Raw genomic sequence first — 21,610 nt, 5'->3', positions numbered from 1 at the left:
GTCCTACGGTAAAGGTTTTGTGCGAGCATTTCTTCTAAAAACGCTCAACAAACACAAACGCAAAGAGTGACCAAACGGGGTTCGGTATGTGAAACGATTTCAACTTCAGCAACAGCAAACATGTGGTTCACGCGCCCAACAACGTTCAACGTGTTTTAGGTGCCTTTTTGCTTTTTTTTTTCAAAAGGTACTTAAATATCTTTCGCAATACCTTCGCTGTTAGTTAGTAGGACAAACTGTGGATTTGTTTAATTATATCAAACAGGATAACTAGCGACAAAACGGAAATCTAGAGTTTAACAACTTGAACCATTTTCACACACCTAAGTATTGTTCTGCCTTGTGGCCAAACGAACGTATTGGCTTGCTTTGGTTCGCGATCCGGAACTAATCGAGATAATACTTAACCAGTACCTTTAACCAGCTTCACCATTGCCTTGATTTCTTCTTAATAACAGGATTTGTAGAATTTATGTTACCACTAGATTTAGTACTGATTTTCTCGCTTGTCCTCTAACTTACATAACATGTTTCGTTTGTTGCGGATTTTAGCTTGGGGTTTTCATCAACAAGTTTTACATTTCCCTCTCTCTCTCTCTCTTACGCACGCTTGACTGTTTCGCTTGCACGTGTGTTGCGTATTCTGTCTTATTTACTGTTATTGATTATTAGTTTTGTGTTGCACTCTTGTTTTTTGCCCTACGCTCCTTACTTATTACGGTTTCTTAAATTCAAAATTGATATTAACCAGTCTTTTCAATTTCAACTTACATGTTTACCATTTTGTCGCTATTTGTTTTTTTTTTCTTCTTCTTACCACATGCTAGAATCGTTTCAATTATAGGGGTTCCGTTTTTTTTGTTTTGTTTGTTTGGTTTGGTTTGTTCACTTGTTTCTATATGCTTGCTTAAGTACTGTAAATGTTATTTTATCGTGGCGTTTCTTACGTTGTATTGTTTCGGCCGTACTCCAAATATTGGTCGCTATCCTTGCACCATAGTTTATATGCCGTTCTTCTTCTTGGTGGTTATTCTATGTACTTTTAGATTTTCTTGCTAACTTGCGCAATGCATTCGTTTGGTATTGTTCCACTAGACGACCATCCTTCTACTTAAGTGTACCGGAAAGAAGCCATTCGAACAGAACTATCGTCTGCTGTGAGCTGATTTTCATTCGTCTTTAGATTAATGAGACAAACGCACTGAAAGCTGCAACACCACCACCTAAAAACAAATACAAAAAAGATTTAATAGAAAATAATCCAAACAAAATACAAAATTAATACTGGCAAACAACAAAAAAATACAAAAAAATAAAAGACCAGCGCAACGAAAAATTAATTATTAAATGAATAAATTTATTAAGTTCGGTTATTTAAATACAAAAAAAAACAAAAGAGAAAAAAAATATATGATGTTCCGGTAGAAGAGAAAAAGAAAGAAACTTAAAACCCCTTTGTAACCCTTTCAACACTGAGCAGAAACGTAATACGCCTTTTGTTGTTATAAAAGAAGAAAAGCTTTCACTTTGAATTGTCCATCTGCTTCGTCAGTTCGTTCGTAAAACATGTGTTCGTTTGAATCATCTTCATTGTTCTGTATTCCGTTTGTTTGCGCTGATTGTGTTACACTTAGAATGATTCGTTTAACTTGCATTCAAATCGTAACATAAGCTAACAGAGGTTAATAACAAACAAAATAAATCAATTGAACGTTTTCCATTCCCTTGCTACGGTCCGCTTTGTGATCGATCCATGAGAGGAGTGTACCTGTAGTTGTTACATGCTGGTATAACTATTTAGTTTACACATAAATTTTAATAAGGTATCGTTAGTTTAGAAAAAAAAGTACCCTAACGTAGAGTGTAAATGAATTTCTTATTCAGTAGTTAATTACACACCTTTCTGAAGGTTCCGTTTACGGTTTGTTCTATTTGTTAACCACGAACTGATCGCTTTCTTATTAAAACATTACCCTATTGCAGATGATTTGCAATGATATTTCCTTAAACACACCTGAACATGTGGCAGTGTGTCGCACATTTCATGTTGTCTTTACATTACAATGCAAACACACTCAGGTGGTCAGCAGATCAGCACACTCCTCTCGGAATAAGTTTATCTTAATGAATTTTTCGACCGTTATCGATACTTTGTATCGACCAAGCGAATAAAATGAAAAAAAAGTATATAAATCAAAATCTCAAAACAACTGAAACTGGCATAGATGATCCGGACGACACTATTTGGTAAGCAGTTTAAAATAAAGAAGAAAGAAAAAATGATACAATATCGAGCATTATATACGTATATGCTTCAATTATAATGATATATATTTATGCAATTATGGGACAATGAAAAGATAGCAAATTACACAGTCAGAAGATAAAAAAAAGTTAAGCAAATAATCATAAAGCGGGGGACATAAAATTATATATACGCCAACTGTAGCGCGCTAAGAATAACGAACTCTGGTTTTCCTTATAGGATCTTTCGGGTAGCACACACACGCACACACGTACTCATTCTTGCAATTATTTTGCTTCGGCTGTTACATATTTTTCCCTAACCTCGGTTCAGTTCACAAAAAAAAACACTGTTACACATTATAAAAAAAAACATTACACAAAGAGAGAAACAAAAATACGATAGACCTAATGTTCGAACAAAACATACTTAAAAATGGAACGAATTCCACGAGCGCGCAACAAAAAGGAAAAGTGAATCACTTGGTAAAAGATATGGGAAGTACACATCGTTTAACGGTAGTAGATCACAAAAGGATGCACCGTAGGTGCAGGGCTAGGAAGGGTGAAAGGAAACAATAGGAAGCTTTTCACAGTATTAGAGGAACCTAGAGGAGAATGTGTACGTACAGAATTACTTTTAAAAGACATCGAAAGGACTAAATTAAAGAACAAAAAAAACACAACAAATATCTAACATCAACACCCATTTTCACGCGGGTGGTATTCGATACCTGTTGACCATTCGGGAAGCAATAGGGAAAATTCACGCTTCTTTTTTTAGACTTTAAACGCGCGCACGCCACAAACCTGTCTCTCGCTCTCTCTTGTCTGTTATAACCTGATCTTGAACGGGGTGGGAGAGGTCACTTAATTATTGTTTAAGTTACTTGTCGCATTTGTTGTTTCTTCACCCTTAGCTAGCTAACTAAAAAAAAAAAAACAAAAGAAAACAGGGCTTTCGTATTATTTCCTCCCCTTTTACTTAATCCATTGCTTATTGTTTCAAACTTAAATCTTGGTGGAGGAACCCGACCATACGCGTTACTATTTTAAGGCTTTTTTGTAGAGTTTTTTGTCATTTTTAGCATTTACTTGTGTGTCGACTTTTAGCAGTAGTATTATTTAACACAGCACACTGACCCTTACAGAACCTTTCCATTCGAACTTCCCTTGCACGCTCTTATCTTCAAACGATCACACACAACACGCTACACCTAAGTTTAGTTAGTTTAGTTTAGTTTAGCACTATTTTAGTTTGATTTGTTTTTTGTATGTTTTCTAATCGGTTAAAAATGATCAACTTGCCTTACGTATTTCCCCCACGGTCTTCCCGCTTACAAACCGATGGACAAATCTTACAACGAGCGTAAACTTACAAAAGAATAAATTCATACAGTTCGTTTTCTTCCTCCCGATTTCTACTCTGCCTACAGGTTGTGTGTCTTTAAAGCGTTTTGCTGCTATACTTGCTCTGCTTGTTTTTCATTCCTAGCTTTTGACTGCTTTTCCATCGATAGAAGATAGCATTAAAAGATCCAAACCGAAAACCCTGTGCACAATGGTGGTGGTGGTTCGTGGTGACGGATACCGTTCTGTTTTTGTTCTGTACGCGCATTTGGTGGCGCTTTTCCAAGCTTTGCATTAACTTCGTGTGCGATTTACCAGCTATTAACCGTGCGTAAGTCTAATAAAATAATCGTGAACCTTCGGGTCCGTTAGTGGTTTCCACTCTCCCGTTTCGGTGTTTGCTTCTTGATTGATTTTCTTCTAAAAAGTTACACAAATATCAGTTCTCGTTCTTAAAACGCACGATAGGCGCACGCGTGTATCTTATCGTAAGTGGTGTTCTCCTGCGTGTAGAGTCCGTTTCGTTCTTTTTAAAAAAGATGTTTTAATTTTTTTATACGTTTTTTTCACGCTTCCCTTAGATGTTAAACGTTTTGTTTGTAGTGTTTCTTTTTTGTTGTTAGCTAATATTGATACATTGTTTAAAACGAATCGCTTAATCGAAAACTTGGCAAAACCTACGTAAGTTTACGGGGGGGCGGGAACTAGGTGGCTGAGCGTGTTACGCAAGGCTACGAACAAGGGAAAAGGAATGGAAAATGGGAATAAAAGCATATGTGCTCTTAGTGCACGGGATAAGCAATCCTGCGCACCCGGCGTTATAATTACATACAAAACGGGCACCATTTTCCGGTCCGTGGTGGGCTGGGAATTGTCTCAAATGTACAGTGTTGTAAGTGTGTACACGCGGTACACACGCTTAATTAAGTAGCTTCGTGTTTTATCCGAAGGCTACGCGAAAAATTAAAACAGAAAAATACTATATTTCTTATGCTCGAAAGTTAACCAAATGTTTGACTATCATTTAAAAAACAAAACAAAAAATAAGGCGCTTCCTGTGTATGTGTGGTTGCTCTAGACGCTTGAAATTAATGGCTATTATATTATCTCGATGTCTCTCTCTTTCTCTCTCTCTCTATCTATATTTATCCTGCACATTTCCATCTAATCTTAATCGTACACTTTTTAAACCTGGGTGATAGTATTGGCAGGAGGCGTAAAAAATCAGAGGATTTACTTAGCATTTATCGCACTTTCTGTTTTAAATATTATTACATGTACCCTTCTTCTTTTTTACTTGCAACGTTTACCTAGCTTTAAAAAAAAAAGAAACCGAAAAAACAGGAATAAAATGAACCAAACTGAACCCCTGTCAGGCGTCAAACAAACCTCCAGGGTTTTTTCCCGCTTCCGGGTTAACTTACGGGCAATGAAAAAAGAACCTAATCTTGCGCATCTTCCAGTTCGATTAGCCCAAGTCATGCCAACTATATATGTAACTATGTATCTAAACCAGCGCGTTGTCTCTTATCAAAACCATATCTTTCGCGTGTGCTACCCATCGTAAACGTAAAGGAGAGGGGGGAAAACCAATCTGCTCTTACACCACACATTAATCAAACGGGAAAAGAAGTTGTAGCAAGCAAAGCGATGATTACCGCACACACTTGGCTTTACACATACCGAAAGGAACTAACACATATACGCAAAAGAAAACGTGGTACTGTTGGTTTTTCTTCTTTTGTTTTTACATATTACAAATCTCGTGGAAGCTCTGCCGTGGGTACATTACGATAGGGGCGCGCTACAGTGGTGCGTGTGTGTGTTTACGTTAGCAAACAGTTCAAATCAGGAAGAAGCTATCATTATCATATAGGCCGTAAATTAAAGTAAATAAACTTTTATGGAACGGTGTAAGAATTAAAAAAAAAGAAGAAAACACTACAACTATAAACGAATGGAAAGAAAACAGGTTGCAAACATTTCACGTACAATTTCATTCGCCTTTACCCATAAAACACAAAACGGCTATCGTGTAGTTTTCAAGCTACCGTATCATCCTCCGAATGAGTCAGGTTTTACTACTCTTTTCTATTTAAAAAAAAATGAGCTGTTTAGTTTTTGTTTTGCAAAAGCTTTGTTTCAACAAAAATCTCTGTGTCGTGTTCAAAAACCGGATACACTTTTGGTACACTTCTCGTCTCATACATATTTTCCCCAAAATAAAAAAAAAACTCTAGCTTTTCTATACACACACAACGCTGCCTTATCCTTGCGTTCCCTAAACTCGCTCGTTCTCTGCTTGGTGGTAGGTATTTAAAAAGGAAAAACGTAATTAAATCCAATAACAGTTTTTCACACTCAATTACGATTGACGTTCGTCTGTGTTTTCTATTTTGCAAAATTACTATGTTTAAAAAAATCCAACTAACTTATGTGCTTTCTATATCACGACACTCCCACACACTCAATGTCGGGCGAGTTATTAGAAGAACTCGTGTTTCACCGCAACGCCGGTTCGCACACACCCACCCTCGATCGAAAATTAAAACAATAAAAAAAGAACTAGTTAATTTAATACATTTTCCGTTACTATTTCCATCAGAACAGGAAACATTCTACAATGGAAACCAAAATTCATCTCCCTACCTAATCCAATCTCACGGTGTGTTGTGTGTGTGTGTGTGTCTATGTTTCATGTTTAGCATTCGAAAGATTTTATAGTATATTTCACATCCCACAAAAAAACATTACTCTATCTAGCCTTGTTTGTTTTTTTTTCCTTCCCCATTACTTTGTCACTACCTCCTAATGCGTCGTGTGTGTATTTATATATTTTGTGTTTAAAGTTTTACCTTCATTTCTAACCTTCTTTCCCTTTCGTTCCTTGTAAACTACTTAAACATGAATTTGTGTTTTGTTTGCTTCCTCATCCATTCTAAAGTCGGCAAAAAATTATAGTTAGTAACTCTCTCTCTCTCTCTCTCTTTCTCTCTACTTTCCTCTCTCGTGCTTTATAGCTTCGCTTTACCATCTCTACTTATCCTTCCTTACTTCCATTTACGGCATTTTTTTATGGGGAGGATATTTGTGAACATTTATATGTATATATATGGATGTGTTTTGTTTCTGTATAGTACTAGTGTTACTCTTATAATCTTTGCTAAGCATCCGTGTGTGTTTTTCTTCTTCTTCATCATCATCTTATTAGAATCCCTCATCTTGTTTATATATGCTGTTTACCTTTCCATTTTGTTATATGTATATATAATTATTTATAATGTAGAGCTTGTGTGTTTTACTCCATTTTTTCGCGCTTTTAGTAGCTTTCCGGTAGTGTTTGCTTCGCTTATAATTGAACGAGAAAATACGATGTGTTTCTCTCTCTCTCTCTATCTCTCTCTCTTTCCCTATTGTGGTGGTGTACTTTTTTTTTCTTCTTCTTTAAGTTGGTTTTGTGTGAGCTTTGAATGGCGACAGTAGTTTACAAAACAAACCATCAAAATTCCATCTTCATCGTCATCTGCTTATCTGCGCATAAAATTCTTACTTCTGCTAAATTCCGATGGAATTCCGATACTTCGATCGACTGTGCATCGTCGCACCGATTCATAATGTGTGTGTGTGTGTACCGATTCATAATTTTGTTGCTGCTGCTGACGCTACTATTTTATATGTGTAACTGCTGCTAATGTTTCATTCCATTCGAATCGTAAATGTGTTCCATATATCATCATCATTTCCCTTCTTGCGCAGCTACACAAAACGCTAACCGCGATCGAGTTCTGATGCCTGTTGTTTCGATTCGACTGGGCACGCAGCAGTGCTGCAATGCGCCGCCAAACTAACACCAGCATCAGCCACACCAAACCGCTGTTGTGGTCCAGCTTAGAACGCTTGGTAAGGCGGCTGCGAGGTGGCATCACTGCCGGCACCGTACACCGAACGCGGCCGATTGTTGTACGTGTTCTGATCGTTCTGGTAGTAGTTGTAACCGGTCGCTGCAGCAGCAGCTGCGGCAGCGGCTCCACCACCGTACGCGGCCGAACCGCCGCCATACTCCGAGCCCGGCTTCGATGGACCACCGCTGGTAGGACCCGCCGAAGCACCCGGACCGGCCGTCGGTCCCGACTGAGGACGCGAGTACATGTCCGCGGTAGACCCGGTAGCTGAACCGGCCGTGTTCGGTGGCATGTTCCACGAGTTCCAGTTGCTCGAACCATAGCCACCGGCACTTCCGGCGCCCGAGTTGTTGTACATTTCGTACGCACCGTAGCCCTGGGTTTGCTGCGGCGTCGCATTATAGTTGCCCCACTGCTGCGGTGGTGGCGGTGCACCCCAGTTCTGGTACGCGTTGGCAGCGCCGGCTGCACCGGCACCATACCCAGCGTAACCCTGCTGCGGTTGCGACGTTCCCCAGCTCTGGTAGCCAGGGATCATGTTGGACTGCATGTTGATCGGCGGTCCACCCATCTGGCCATTGCCCATCGGCGGTGCCTGCGGCGAACCCCACTGGTACGAGTCCGCGTTCATGCTGTTGCTATTGTTCTGGTTGCCATCACGCGGTTCGGCCTTCTTCACCTCCACCTGCTTGCCGCTGATGTGCACGAAATGGTCCGCGGTTGCCCGCTCGACCGCACTCTCGCTTTCAAACGACAGAAAACCGAAGCCGCGCGATTTCTTCTTCTCCTGATCGTACATGATCACCACCTCCATCACGTTGCCATAGCGACAGAAGAACGAGCGCAGATCCGTCTCGGTGATGTTGGGCGGCAATCCGCCGAGGAACACCTTCGGGTAACCGCCGGTCCGCTTCGGCTTGTGCTGCGAGCGCGGATTGCACGGTTTCGGATCGATCGTACGGCCGTCCAGCGTGTGCGGACCGTTCTCGAGCGCCCGCTCGACGTTCTCCGGATCGGCGAAGGTCACGAAGCCGAAGCCGCGCGAACGTCCCGTCTCGTTGTTCTTCATCACCACACAATCGATAACCTCGCCGTACCGGCTGAAGTAGCGCTGCAAGTTCTCGTGGCTCGTCTCCCAGGACAGTCCGCCAACGAACAGCTTGCCCTTCTCATGATCATCAAGTTCTGCCGGCATCATCTTCTTCGATGGATGCATTTTCCTGCCCCCGGCGCCGCTACTAGTGGTGCTACCTTCACTGTTGCGATTCCGTGCGCCCCGGTGCGGATGAGGATGGTGGTGATGATACACGTCGTTGCCTGAGGGATGCGTCGTGATGCCTCTGGTACTGTTACTGGCGGCTGTTGATGGTGCACTCTACGTTGTTGTGTATGTATGCGCGCGTGTGTGTGTGTGTGTTTGTGTGTGCTTTTATATGGGTAAGGGCCGGTTTTCCCGCTACGGACCCGTGCGCGAGAAAGATGTGTGTTTAATCACTTACTGCACGTGTGATGATGTATCCCGGATGATCCGCAGTCCGCGTGTTACACACAGCCGCATAAATATACATTTCCCGAACAGGCACACCAAAATGGACGTCCACGAAAGCAGGACGAGAATCACGGAGGGAAGAGAGAAAAAGAAGAAAAGCAACATAAAATATCTTCACATCAAGGTATGCGTTGATGCATGCATGAATTTGTGTACATGTGTGTGCGTGTACGTGTGTACACGGGCAGATATACGACTGCGAGGAAGGTGATTAACCGCATCTAGCGAACGGTGCGCCAGAAGAAGAGAAAGAAGAACACACCACCGAGACCGCACAAATCCGCGTCACACTATTACGGGGGAAAACCCCGATCATACGTAATCGCGTCATAAAATCGAGCATAATTTTGATGCTGCTTGGCAGGAAAAGAAGCGTGGCCAACAGGCCACACACATCTTTAACGTCAATGATTTTACCAAACCCGCACTAACTATCGCTTCCACGTTGGTAATCCATCTTTTCACTCCGTACAACCCTTCACCGTATGCCGTGCCGGATTCTGAGCCAAAAAGCGGTACCAGATTGGTTAAAAAGTTTACCACCACGATGCACGGAAGTGACGGAAGGGATTTGCGGCATAGGAAGAATGCTTCCAAAAACAAAATGTACCGAAAATTCACTTACTTCACGCTCGACAAAACTAAACTATTCTCGCCGAAAAAAGCGAAACCAACCACCAAAACATGAAAAAAATACTTTTTCACGCTTGCTTTGCTTCATTTGCGCTTGCTTTCGCTCGCGGGAACCATGTTCCGGATACGCCACGACGGATGACGGTGTGCTGTCGTACACGCTTCGGAGTGTGCTGGCACTTCTTTCGCTTCCCGGGCGGCCACCGTACGTTTTACTTACTTTCTAGTATTTCTAGCGGCTTCTTTACGTTTTAAAGATTAAAATTATGCTTAGCGTTCTGGGTTTAATCTTAATAAGATGCCTTAAATACTAATTAGAAAACTAAAAAAGATTAAACTTCTTAGAAATCTAAATAACATTAAATGGTGCTGACCATCGCTTTTCCCTTTTCACCTTTTCGAGGTTAGCTGCACTGTACAAGCTGCTCGATTCGAGCACGTTTCGGCGGGGCGAAAGTGGGTTGTCGCGAGTGTCGGCGATTCGCGCTCAAGCTGTCGAAAATGGTGCGGCGTCATCCGAGCGAAATGCACGTGTGCTATCTATCTTTCACCGGGTATTACGGTTGGCGAACAAAATTGCTTTAATTTTAATGCAAGATTGCAATGAAAAGTGAATAAAATATTTACCTTTTTGGTGGATTGAAACAGAAAACAAGAATTTAACTCACATTACGGTTATGAGAAACAAAAATAAGAGCAATTGTTCTAGCATTGTTCTTAATTACTTTGCAATCAAAAATATGGACAGTGCATGACATCAAACATTGCATTTGATTACTTTATTTAATTAATTTGCAAAAAAGTGTGTAGAAATCATTTTAAAAACGAAAAAGGATATTTCGCCAAATGTTGGAAATTCAATATCAAAAAAGTTGCATTTTTTAGCTGTCAAACGATCCGTCCCGTTCGCTTGCTCGTTGTGATCCGGATCCTACGCGAATGGTTTCGCGCCAAATCAAAACACAACCGTCATGCAATGCAAAACAGATCGGATATATTATCGACCGTCCTTTAGGAAGGTTCTGGCTGGATCTTCGATGTAAAGAAAAATTATTTACCGAAGAAACGTGTCACAAAACTAGTGAAAAAGTGCATTAATTATCACACGTTACCGTGACGTTATTTTGTACAACAAAAATGAGTGATTCACCCGGTAGGTTTAAGAGGTTTATTTCCGATCAGAGAATCTGTAACATCTGTCCATTTTTCACCCGTGGTAGGTGGGGAACAACGGTCGAAGCGAAGGCGCATCGACAAGCATGGCCGGTTTGCCGCGTTGGAACGGCTGAAGAAACAAAAGGAGGTTGGCACCAAGAACAAGTATGAGGTGGACAAAATGGAAAATGTGTACGACGAGGTGGACGAGAAGGAGTATGCTAAAATCGTCAACGAACGAATGCACGACGATTGGGTCGAGGATGACGGTGAGTGCATGAAAGATAGTCCCGTTTAGACGATTCGCTACAGCGCTTTTATTACAGATGGTTTTGGATACGTTGAAAATGGGCGGGAAATCTTCGACGACGATGAACTAGAACCACAAGCCGCACCAAAGCGTGCGGCAAACAAGAATGGCAAAGGAAATAAACGCGTCCGTGACGGTCCCGGTAACACTAGCGAACCAGTCACCGGGAGGAAATCGCTCAAAAAATACTTCAACCGTGAGCAACCGACCAAGACCAAGGTGGAAGATGATGATGCGTTGGCGGATATTTTGGGCGAGATAAATTCGGAAGGCGGCAATGCAAATGGTGCAGCTTCAACCAGCACGAAGGAAATTCGTCCACTAGTTATGACGAAAGCGGTACCAGCTAAACCGAAAGAACTTACGGCTGAAGAGGAAATGAAACGGTACATGTTAAACTTGAGTAAGAATTTGAAACGATCGGAAAAGAAACCGGTGGTAGAGGAAGACAGTGATGAGGAGATGTTGAAAAATGTAATGGCTGAATCGGAAGGTAAAACCTTGAGCAAGAAGACTTCAGCGTCACAGATTAAGATGGATCCGTCACAACCGAAAGCCGTGGTAGTGCGAGAAGAACCACCGACCATTAAGGAAGAACCTGTGTCCCAAATAGAACAGGCTGTCGTCCCGGATCAAGTGAAAAAAGAGCAACCCACCCAGGAACTACCCGTTGAGAGCCATTTCCTTGATGATATGGATGATGATTTTACCGAAATGTCGTCAGTGGAACCGGTCACAGAAAAACCGAAAACGGAGGAGAAAAAGGAGGAAGAACCGGAGGAATTAATTCCGAAGAATTTGCTAAACGGATGGGATAGCATATTTTCCGACATGGAAGACGGCAAGAAGAGTGTAGCGACCGAAGCGGAAGCTGTGGACAGTACCGGCGAGATGGATTCTAGCACTGAGATGAAGTTTTGGTTCTGGGATGCGTGGAACGATCCGAACAAGTGCCAGGGCGAGCTGTACCTGTTTGGAAGGATTGCATCCACCAGTCGCGATTATCAGTCGATCTGCGTACACGTGCAGAACGTCGAACGATGCCTTTATTTGCTGCCACGCGAAACTAATGCAGAAACGGGACAACCGGTCAGCTTACTGGACGTGTACGAGGAGTTCTGTAATGATATTAGCACCAAGTTGAACATTACCAAATATCGCACGAAAAAGGTAACCAAAAGCTTTGCTTACACGAGTGCCACCAGCTCGCTGCAGGTACCGGTCGTGTGTGACTATCTGGAGGTACGGTACAGTGCCAAGTTGCCGCCACCATCGCTCGACAAGAGCTATCGTACCATTGCGCACATTTTTGGCGCCAACACAAACGTTGTGGAGCAGTTTCTGCTCGAGCGGAAGGTAAAGGGTCCGTGCTGGATGGGACTGAGCAATGCAACGTCACGCGAAACGAAAACCACCTGGTGCAAGGTGGAAGTGACCGTGCCGGATATTGATTGTATTAAGCTTGCCAGCGATACGGCCACACCACCACCGCTCGTGTTTTGCTCGATCAACGTACGCAGCACGCTGCGCAACAACACGAACGAGATCGCAATGATCACGATGCTGGTGAACGATCGGTTCTCGCTGAGCCAGCCACCACCGAATCCACCGTTTAGCCGACAGTACTGTGGTGTCACGCGACCATCCAACACGGTGTGGCCGCTTAATTTCAATCCGGCCGAATGCAAGGCGAAGGTAACCAAGTGCGAAAGCGAACGCACGCTGCTGAGCTGGTTCCTTTCCACGTTCCAGGTGATCGATCCGGATCTGGTGGTTACGTTCGATGCGGAGAACTTCCAGCTCGATCTCATCTGCCAGCGGCTAATGACGACCAAGATGGCACTCTGGAGCCGCATCGGACGGCTGAAGGTAAAGAGCCCAGCCAGCAGGCGGGTGGATGATTTCTTCGTCGGACGTATGATCTGCGATGTGAAGACGTCCGCGGAAGAGTTGATCAAGTCGCGCAGCTACGACTTGAACACACTCTGCACGGAGGTGCTAAAGATTGGCGAGGGCGAGCGGAAGGATGTGCTGCTGGATGAGATTCCGGTCATGTACCAGGAGGCGGAAACACTCGTCCAGCTGGTGGGTCTTACGATGCAGGACAACTTTTACACGCTGAAGTTGATGTGCGAACTGAACGTGTTGCCGCTGGCGCTACAGATCACGCAGATCGCGGGCAATTTGATGAACCGTACCCTGCACGGTGGACGTGCGGAACGGAACGAATTTCTGCTGCTGCATGCGTTCTACGACAAGGATTACATCCTGCCGGACAAGGTCACATTTCAGCCCGGTGGTGGAGCGCGTAAAGATGGCAAGGGTGGTGAGGAGACAGCAGAGAAACGTAAGCCCAAGAATAAAGCCGCATACGCCGGTGGTTTGGTGCTGGACCCTATCAAGGGCTTTTACGATAAGTTTGTGCTGCTGATGGACTTTAATTCACTGTACCCGAGCATCATCCAGGAGTACAACATCTGCTTCACGACCGTACTGCCACCGGCGGTGGGTGGTGAGAGCGCGCAAGAAACTGCTGACGGCGATGGGGAGGCTCTTCTCGAGCCAACCATACTTGCCACGAACGAGATTGCGATCTTGCCGAGACAAATTCGAAAGCTGGTCGAAAGCCGGCGTGCCGTAAAACAGCTCATGAAGGAGCCCGATGTGTCGCCCGAGCTGGCCATGCAGTACAACATACGGCAGATGGCATTAAAGCTGACCGCTAACTCGCTGTACGGATGTCTCGGGTACTCCCGGTCACGGTTTTATGCACAACATTTGGCTTCGCTGATCACGCAGAAGGGACGTGAGATCCTGATGAACACCAAATCGATCGTGGAGCGAATGAACTATCAGGTGATCTACGGTGATACGGACAGCATCATGATCAGCACGAACATTACCGACTACGAGCAGGTGTACCGGATCGGGGCGAGCATCAAGCAGCACGTGAACAAGGCGTACCGGTGTCTCGAGCTGGACGTGGACGGTATCTATAAGTATCTGTTGCTGCTGAAGAAGAAAAAGTATGCCGCGGTATCGATCAGCAAAAAGGCGGATGGTGCGTTTGCGTGCAGCCAGGAGCTGAAAGGTTTGGACATTGTGCGGCGCGATTGGTCCCGCATAGCGGTGCTTGCGGGCAACATGATCCTCGGCCAGATACTGTCCGACGCACCGATGGACGAGCGTATCGAGAACATGCATGTGCGATTGGAGAAGCTGAAGGATGATCTGCAGGCGGGGACATTATCGTTGCAGTTGCTGGAAATTACCAAGCAGCTGACGCGATCGTTGAACGAGTACGGCGATGTAAGCCAGTTGCCGCACGTGCAAGTAGCGCAGCGCATGAACAAGCAGCGCAAGCGGAACTACAAACGCGGTGATATGGTGAACTACATTATCTGCCAGGACGGTACGTCGGCACCGGCCATGAAGCGTGCGTACCATATCGATGAGGTACGCGATCCAGCCAATGCCGAACGGTTGAAGGTGGACGTTGAGTACTATCTGGCGCAGCAGATTCACCCGGTCGTGTTTCGCATATGTGAACCGCTCGAAGGTACCGATGCCTGTCGGCTTGCCCTATGCTTAGGGCTCGATCCGAAAAAGTATCGAGCGATAGCAAGCCTCGGCGGTGGTGGTGGTGGCGGAGGTGGAATCGACGGGCAACAGTATCAAGATGGCGAGAGCCTTATCAAGACGGCAACGGAGCGGTATCGGTTGTGTCATCGGTTCGAGTTTACGTGCGTGGCCTGCAAGGGCAAAAATCCCGTTGCCAGCGGATTCCGCCCATCGGCAGCCGGTCGCCAACGGTCGGTTTTCGAACGGTGCGCTAATGAGGAGGCAGGCGGATGTACGGTGCAACCGGTACAATATTTGCCGGCAATAGTAAACGAGCTGACGTTGGCCATTCGGGCAGATATTCGGCGTTTCTACCAGCGATGGATGGTTTGTGACAATCCGATTTGTAACGGCAACACGCGACTGTATTCGCACGTGGCAGCTAAGAACAACCCGTACTGTTTGCTGTGCGGAAACGGCTTACTTGTGCTGCAGTACTCCGAGACGGATCTGTACAACCAGCTGTGCTACTATCTGTACATGTTCGATTTGGAACAGTATAGTGCAAAATGTAAGATCACAATTGGCGGCGAATCGTTTTTCAGTCCGGTCGTGTAATCTATTTTTTGTTTTAATTTTTCAGTAACAAAAGCCCTGTCCCCGGATATTCGCAACATGTATAGCCGCCTGAAAGAAACCGTTGAGCGGTTCCAGCAGCGATCGAAGTACGGTGTGGTTAATCTGTCGAACTTCTACATGGAATATGCCGTCCCGGCACCGAAACAATCCGATAACGTTGGAGAACCGGTGAAATACCTATACCCGGCGAAGGATGTTGCTGCCAGGCTGGCCAAACGACTGGATGCCGTGGACGCAACAGTCGATGCAGTTAAAAGTGAACCCTTGGATCGGAAGACGTCGCTGTTACACGAGAAACTGATAGAATGGAAGCTATATCTGAGCTAATGTGGGCAACCGGGTTAGTTGGAATCGAGTGGGCCATCAAAGAGAATGATGTATTTAGGTGCTAGCGAATCTATTTTAAATAAACGTTGTATGTTTACTTACTTAAAATTACGATGCGTCTCATGTGTGTTGATATGGTACATTTGTTTTTGCGATTCTTTTGACTAAGGAGAGTTATGTTTTCCACGTGGTCGGATATACCGTCTCTGATAAGATAGGATTTTTCACAACGATCTTTGTATCGATTAGAGATGGGAGTCATAACTCGTGCAGGTGAGTTAACTCTGAGGGAGTGACTCACATAAATGAATCAACTATACGGCTGACCTTTTGAATAGATGTTTTTAAATATTTAATTGATGACCATCCTATCTAAATTCTTCACCATAAGATTGCACATCACCTGAAAAAAAATTTTGGTATTGGACATTCATATTTAATAATTAATGAAATGACTCTTTTAAGAGTGATATGAGTCAAAGGTCGCCACAACGAGTCATGGCTCTTTTAAGAGTCAAATGGTACTTTTACTAATCAAAGAATGATATGACTCGTTAATGAGTATGTCAAAGATCGCCACAAAGAGCCACAATTCTTTTGAGAGTCAAATGGCATTTTAAGGAGATGAATGACTCTTCTTCTGTGAAATTTTGTGTTTTCACTTTCACTTTTTTCTTTCTTAATTGTTAGTTATTGATTTTTTTAGTGAGTTACATTGCAAAGGAATTATAATAACTCTTTCCAGAGATTAGAATCAACTCAGTCATAGGAAGGATTTTATTCACTCATGCTTTCTCACTCAGTTTGCACATCACTGTACATCGATCGTACGTAGTGTTGGATTAGGTTTTTAATTGCTTTATTAAAATTTGTAAAGTTGTGATGGTTAGTTATGTATCAGTCGTTTTGCATAATATATCCACACAACTGTATCACAATACGAAATGCGTTATTTTTAAAACTTGAACTAAATAATTCAAATTTATGCCGGCCGGCTGTCAAAAGCAGCAAAATCACAGCCAATTTGGGCGGGAAGCGAAAAACGATTGTCATTATATTAATTTCCTCAAGAATTCCTATTTGCAATTCTGTAATGTGGTTTAACAGTTCGCAAATAAATGTTAAAACAATCTAGTAGCAATATTACTCTTCACGTGGTGGTGAATTTGCGCGAAAATGTGCATTAAAATATAATCAACCCTTCAAGTGTATCACCTAAACGCGACTGTATTTACGAACCTGCGATCGATTATTCGGGCTCTGCTGGACGCATGACCACGGATAACAGAACGGTTTATTCCATCGCCTCCCGTCGGAAGCTGTCTTCCATGCGAAATTCTCTTCCCGTGTGTCGTTTCGCCGTCCTAGCAGCAGTATCCAGTTTCCCAGCAGCTACGGCAATCGGTAAAAGGTGCGTGAAAGAATATTTGTCGGTACGCATTAACATCATTCGTTTGGCATAGTGCTTTCGCAGCAAACCGCACCGCCGACAGGAGCGATTGTACGAATAGGTTTAGTGCGTTTCACGATACCGCGTGTGAACGTGACACGACCCGGCTAATTCCGGTTCCTGTTGTGTGGCGTTAGTTCTGGCGTTCAGGTAGGGTAAGCGAAGGAATGTGGGATGTGATGATGAGTGCGGAACGTACTACGTACATCCACTAGCGTTCCATGTGCTTTCCATGTAAGCCCTTTTATGCAAGGGAAGTTGATGGTTTTGCAATAAAGACGAATGGCGACAGCACGCTGTGATGAAATTTATCCAAGTCGTCATTTGGATTGTTGCTAATTTGCTGTATTCAGCAATATTGGTTGGACGAGGTTGTGTTGAATTGACTTTTCCGTAGCCCTGCTCTGAACAATACGTATTGGCACATACAAAAATGCAAAAAAACTTAAAATTCTACTGTTCCTAACCTCTCTTTTTGTGGAAAATGTGATTGGCTGAAGCGTTTTTGTTCGCTTGCTCCATGTTTTCCAAGGCCTACCGTGTATGTGTGTGGTACCTAGCAGAAGAAAAAATCTAATGCGTCATAATCGAGAATGTGCATTCATTCTTCACATAAGCTTATTGTTGCGGTACGTTCGTTGCTGCTGCTGGTGTTGTGCAGACATTTATTTTTGAGTTCGTGTTTTGTATGATCGATCGTGTGCTGCTGTTGGGTGAAAGAGTAAAATTTGATTAGCCAGAAAATGATTCGATTCTATAATTTATACTGTTGTTCTTTTTGTTACTTACAGATTGCGGATACCCACAGTAATTACAGTTCACTGCGCGCGTATAGAAAATAGAAATAGTGACAATGACAACCGGAGCTAAGACGGAATCGGAATGCGAGGTGCCCGACTTTGTCGATGCGCCCGGCTATCTGGACCCATTTTCGCGCCGCTACATGATGAAACAGTTCGTGGCAGCGTTGCCGGAGGCGGCACAGCAGCGCGTTCGTGCGCTAAAACATCTGCAGGTCGAGTACACGAAGCTCGAGGCCAAATTTTTCGAGGAGGTGTATCAGCTCGAATGTAAATATCAGCAACTTTACCAACCGATTGTCGACCGGCGGAAGGAGATTGTGGCCGGCAAGGTGGAACCTACGCCGGAGGAAGCAAGCTGGGTGGATCCGCCGCGCAAGGACGAAACCGAGGAAGAAGGCGAGCACGAAGAGGAGGATGAGGAGATTAACGAGCGGTTGAAGAAGATGGCGCTAAATTACCAAAAGGAGCTACCCACGAACGGACAAGGCATCCCGAACTTTTGGCTGATGGTGTTCAAGAACACGGAAGCGCTGGCCGAGCTGGTGCATCCGCACGACGAACCGGTGCTGGAGTTTCTGCGCAATCTGAACATTGTGTACGAGAAAGACCCGATGTCGTATGTAATTGAGTTCCACTTCGATACGAACCCGTACTTCAAGGATACCGTGCTGACGAAGAAGTACTTCCTGCGTTGCAAGATAGACAAGGACGAACCGTTCGGCTTCGAGGGGCCCGAAATTTACAAATGCACCGGTTGCCCGATCAACTGGAATCCGGGCAAGAACGTGACGGTGAAGACGATCAAAAAGCAACAGAAGCACAAACAGCGCAACGCCACCCGTGTGGTCATGAAATCGCAACCGACTGAATCGTTCTTTAACTTCTTCTCACCGCCGCGCGTTCAGGAGGACGACACACTCGATCCGGAAACGCAGTTCCTGATCGGGCGCGACTTCGAGGTTGGTCACTTCCTTCGGGCACGCATTATTCCGAAAGCAGTCCTGTATTACACCGGCGAGGTGATGGATGAGGATGACGACGATGACGATGAGGAAGAGGAGGAAGAGGAGGACGAGGAGATGGATGATGAGGAGGAAGAGGGTGAGGAGGAGGAAGATGAGGATGAGGAGGAGGAAAGTACACCGAAGCCACCGGCAGCCAGTAGCAATCGGGCGAAAAAGTCGAAAGGTGGAAAAGGACAGGGTGGTGGTGGAGGAGTAGGAAATGCTAAGAAGGGAGAGCAGCCGCCCGAATGTAACCAGCAGTGAGCTATCGGCGAGTTGGTGTCAATTCGAACGGGATAACAAAAGCTGCACGTGTTTTTTTTTAACCCAAAATCATCCTATTTAAAGCTACTCCTCTATTAACCATTGTCTTTTTTTTGTCGTCCTTAAAACGTTTTCGTCCGGGATCCTAGAACCGGATGTTTTGCATTGACGTTTTGTTCGCGGGAGGGGAGGCGTATCGACACGCCATCGGTAGGAGAAAACAAAAACATCATCAAACAAGCAGGGAATCGGAAGGCCAAGTCTTCAGAATTTGTTAGTTCTATCGACTTAAGAAAAACAGGTTGAAATTGAAATGATCAAACAACAAAAACAGTTACAGGAGAGAGAGAGAGAGATGGAGATCGCAGATGTTACGAGAACAGGATCAGCGAGGAGATAAACCTACTTTCTTCTATTATTATATTATATTTGTTTCTTTATGGCCCGTCGTGTCCGGAAAAGAATCTTATATTCCTGATATCGAAATACTCTAGTATTGCTAAGTTTCGTACGAAGTTAAGTTGTCGCTTATACAAATTCATCATTATATTCACTATGCGTACCCATATACAAGCAAACACACGAACACAAACTCACATGCGCACACTTTCAAACAGATAAAAGATATATGCTGCAACCTCGTCCCCGTATGACCGGTAGGCTCTGGCTCTGGCATACATATTCATTTCAAGCTGAACAGGATTAACAAAAGATTTTTGCGATGGCATTTCAGCACAGACAGAGAGAGAGAGAGACCCCAGGATATATCGGAGGCAGCGAGTTATGTGTTTTAAAATTCCAGCGTTCATAGTACACAGAAAGCAAAAAAAAACTATACCTAGAAATCCGCGCGCGGCTACAATAACGGTTTTTCTTCTTTCCATTGTAATAAAACGTAAAGATCGACTTCAAGCAGAGAGACACGCGAAACGAAAACTATACACTAATAAAAACTTGTATTTATGTTATCAGGAAACAGCATGGAACTTTTTTTTTAATCTTAAAGCCGTGCTGTTTTGTATCTGTATTTTGTTCCTGATCGAAGGCGGACAAACTGTCCTTTATTGTATATGGAAAAAATAACCAATTCCGGAATGCGTTTCGGGTTTTAGCAAAAATAGCGAATGTTTTACAATTTGGCATGCCGCTGTTTTACCGGGTATGAATTGTATCGCGTTTGTATTCTTTTTAACAGGCGCAAAACATTGCATTGTTCTCTTACGCTTTGGTGGTACACTGTTGTGAAGCTGTAGCTTAAAGAAAACTTATTATGGAACTGAATAAAGTGTGAAAAAACGAATAAACGGTTCAAACAGATCATTTGGCGGCAAAATTATAAACATTATTAGCGGTAAAGAAAAATTATTTGACGTTTGAATTTACATTTACGCAGTCAGTCACGCAACAGATGATAATTTACATTTGTATTGTGTTTTATTTCCATTTGATGTTTGTTTGTATTATAGTTTCATTATTAGTTAGGGTAGTTGCTTAACAAGTATTATACCGCCAATGAATTCATATGTAATAGGTTTCCCGCACATATCAACCACGTGGTTTGAAATTGTTTTGCTCAATATCCAATAGATGGCGCTAGGGTGAACACGCTTTCGAAATAGAATGGCGGTTACGAGAATACATGTAACGTTTGAATAAACCGTTACAATGTTAAGACAAAACCAAAAGGAACAAACTTTTTTTAATGAACAAATATGCGACTGTTTCACTTTGATGAAGTAATTAATTAAACAATTGGAAAATAAGATCAATTAGAAAATAATTCGAAAGCGATAAGGTAGCATACAGAAAGGAGGGTAATCGAGGTACACCCTGTTATTTGATTTTTACCAATTTTAATCTTTATTGTTAACTCAAATGCAAGCGTTTTTATAACAAACTTCTTAATCGTAATTTGTAGAGAAAAGATAGTGCTATTTTCCATGGTTTATTTACGTTTTAAGTACTATAAGATCATGTCAATCATCACAATTCGTCTGTTGGTAAAGGGTGGATTTGTCTGAACTATTTAATCATACATTCATTACAATTCCACTCACATACACACCGTAGAACCGATTTAGAATAATTTCTATAATGTTATGCACGTTGTAACCGTGCTAATGATGTATCTTCGAAGATGTTACACTCAATCGTGACATCAATTCATTACCATGCGTGTTACCGTACATCCTCCATTGGAAGGATTGGAAAGTTCGGGAGATATTTCGTTAAATTATTCAGCACGAAATCTATATGGCGCTGGATATGGTTGAATTCGTAGAAATTGTGGTAACAGCGGCATACTTACCAGACGCTCTGATTGCAGCAACTGCAAATTGATGATTGACAGGGGAGTTCGGCTACCGGGGAGGAAGCGCGCACATGTACCATACAAGGGTGAACATTCAATTATATCGCA

General features: G+C 43.4%; 3 protein-coding genes across 8 annotated transcripts; 2 read left to right on the top strand and 1 right to left on the bottom strand.

Moving 5' to 3' along the window:
* Positions 1–2,283: 2,283 nt before the first annotated feature.
* LOC125760913 (heterogeneous nuclear ribonucleoprotein 27C) lies at positions 2,284–10,102 on the bottom strand. 3 transcript variants are annotated; one of them, XM_049421504.1, is made up of 2 exons: positions 10,053–10,102; positions 2,284–8,994 (listed from the first exon to the last, which is right to left on the bottom strand). In XM_049421504.1, the coding sequence occupies exon 2, from the start codon at positions 8,710–8,712 to the stop codon at positions 7,483–7,485; it is 1,230 nt and encodes a 409-aa protein (XP_049277461.1). In that variant the 5' UTR covers positions 8,713–8,994; positions 10,053–10,102; the 3' UTR covers positions 2,284–7,482. The 3 variants fall into 3 exon arrangements, with proteins under 3 accessions (XP_049277461.1, XP_049277460.1, XP_049277462.1); XM_049421503.1 differs by lacking the exon at positions 10,053–10,102 and adding an exon at positions 9,899–10,046; XM_049421505.1 differs by lacking the exon at positions 10,053–10,102 and adding an exon at positions 9,671–9,867.
* Positions 10,103–10,540: 438 nt separating this feature from the next.
* Positions 10,541–15,778, top strand: LOC125760878 (DNA polymerase alpha catalytic subunit). Its single transcript, XM_049421441.1, has 4 exons — positions 10,541–10,831; positions 10,899–11,102; positions 11,160–15,275; positions 15,348–15,778. Exons 1-4 carry the CDS (start codon positions 10,816–10,818, stop codon positions 15,668–15,670), a joined length of 4,659 nt encoding a protein of 1,552 aa, XP_049277398.1. The 5' UTR covers positions 10,541–10,815; the 3' UTR covers positions 15,671–15,778.
* Positions 15,779–16,945: 1,167 nt separating this feature from the next.
* LOC125760914 (nucleosome assembly protein 1-like 4) lies at positions 16,946–20,167 on the top strand. Of its 4 annotated transcripts, none has more exons than XM_049421507.1 (2): positions 16,946–17,081; positions 17,912–20,167. In XM_049421507.1, the coding sequence occupies exon 2, from the start codon at positions 17,974–17,976 to the stop codon at positions 19,189–19,191; it is 1,218 nt and encodes a 405-aa protein (XP_049277464.1). In that variant the 5' UTR covers positions 16,946–17,081; positions 17,912–17,973; the 3' UTR covers positions 19,192–20,167. The 4 variants fall into 4 exon arrangements, with proteins under 4 accessions (XP_049277464.1, XP_049277466.1, XP_049277465.1 ...); XM_049421509.1 differs by having other exon boundaries at positions 16,954–17,103; XM_049421508.1 differs by lacking the exon at positions 16,946–17,081 and adding an exon at positions 17,119–17,270.
* Positions 20,168–21,610: the final 1,443 nt, after the last annotated feature.

The sequence above is a fragment of the Anopheles funestus genome, chromosome 2RL (genome assembly GCF_943734845.2).
Source record: "Anopheles funestus chromosome 2RL, idAnoFuneDA-416_04, whole genome shotgun sequence".
In the NCBI taxonomy this organism is placed as follows: Eukaryota; Metazoa; Arthropoda; class Insecta; order Diptera; family Culicidae; genus Anopheles; species Anopheles funestus.
Note: the sequence above shows the minus strand (reverse complement) of the source record. Positions and strands in the feature narration are given on the sequence as shown.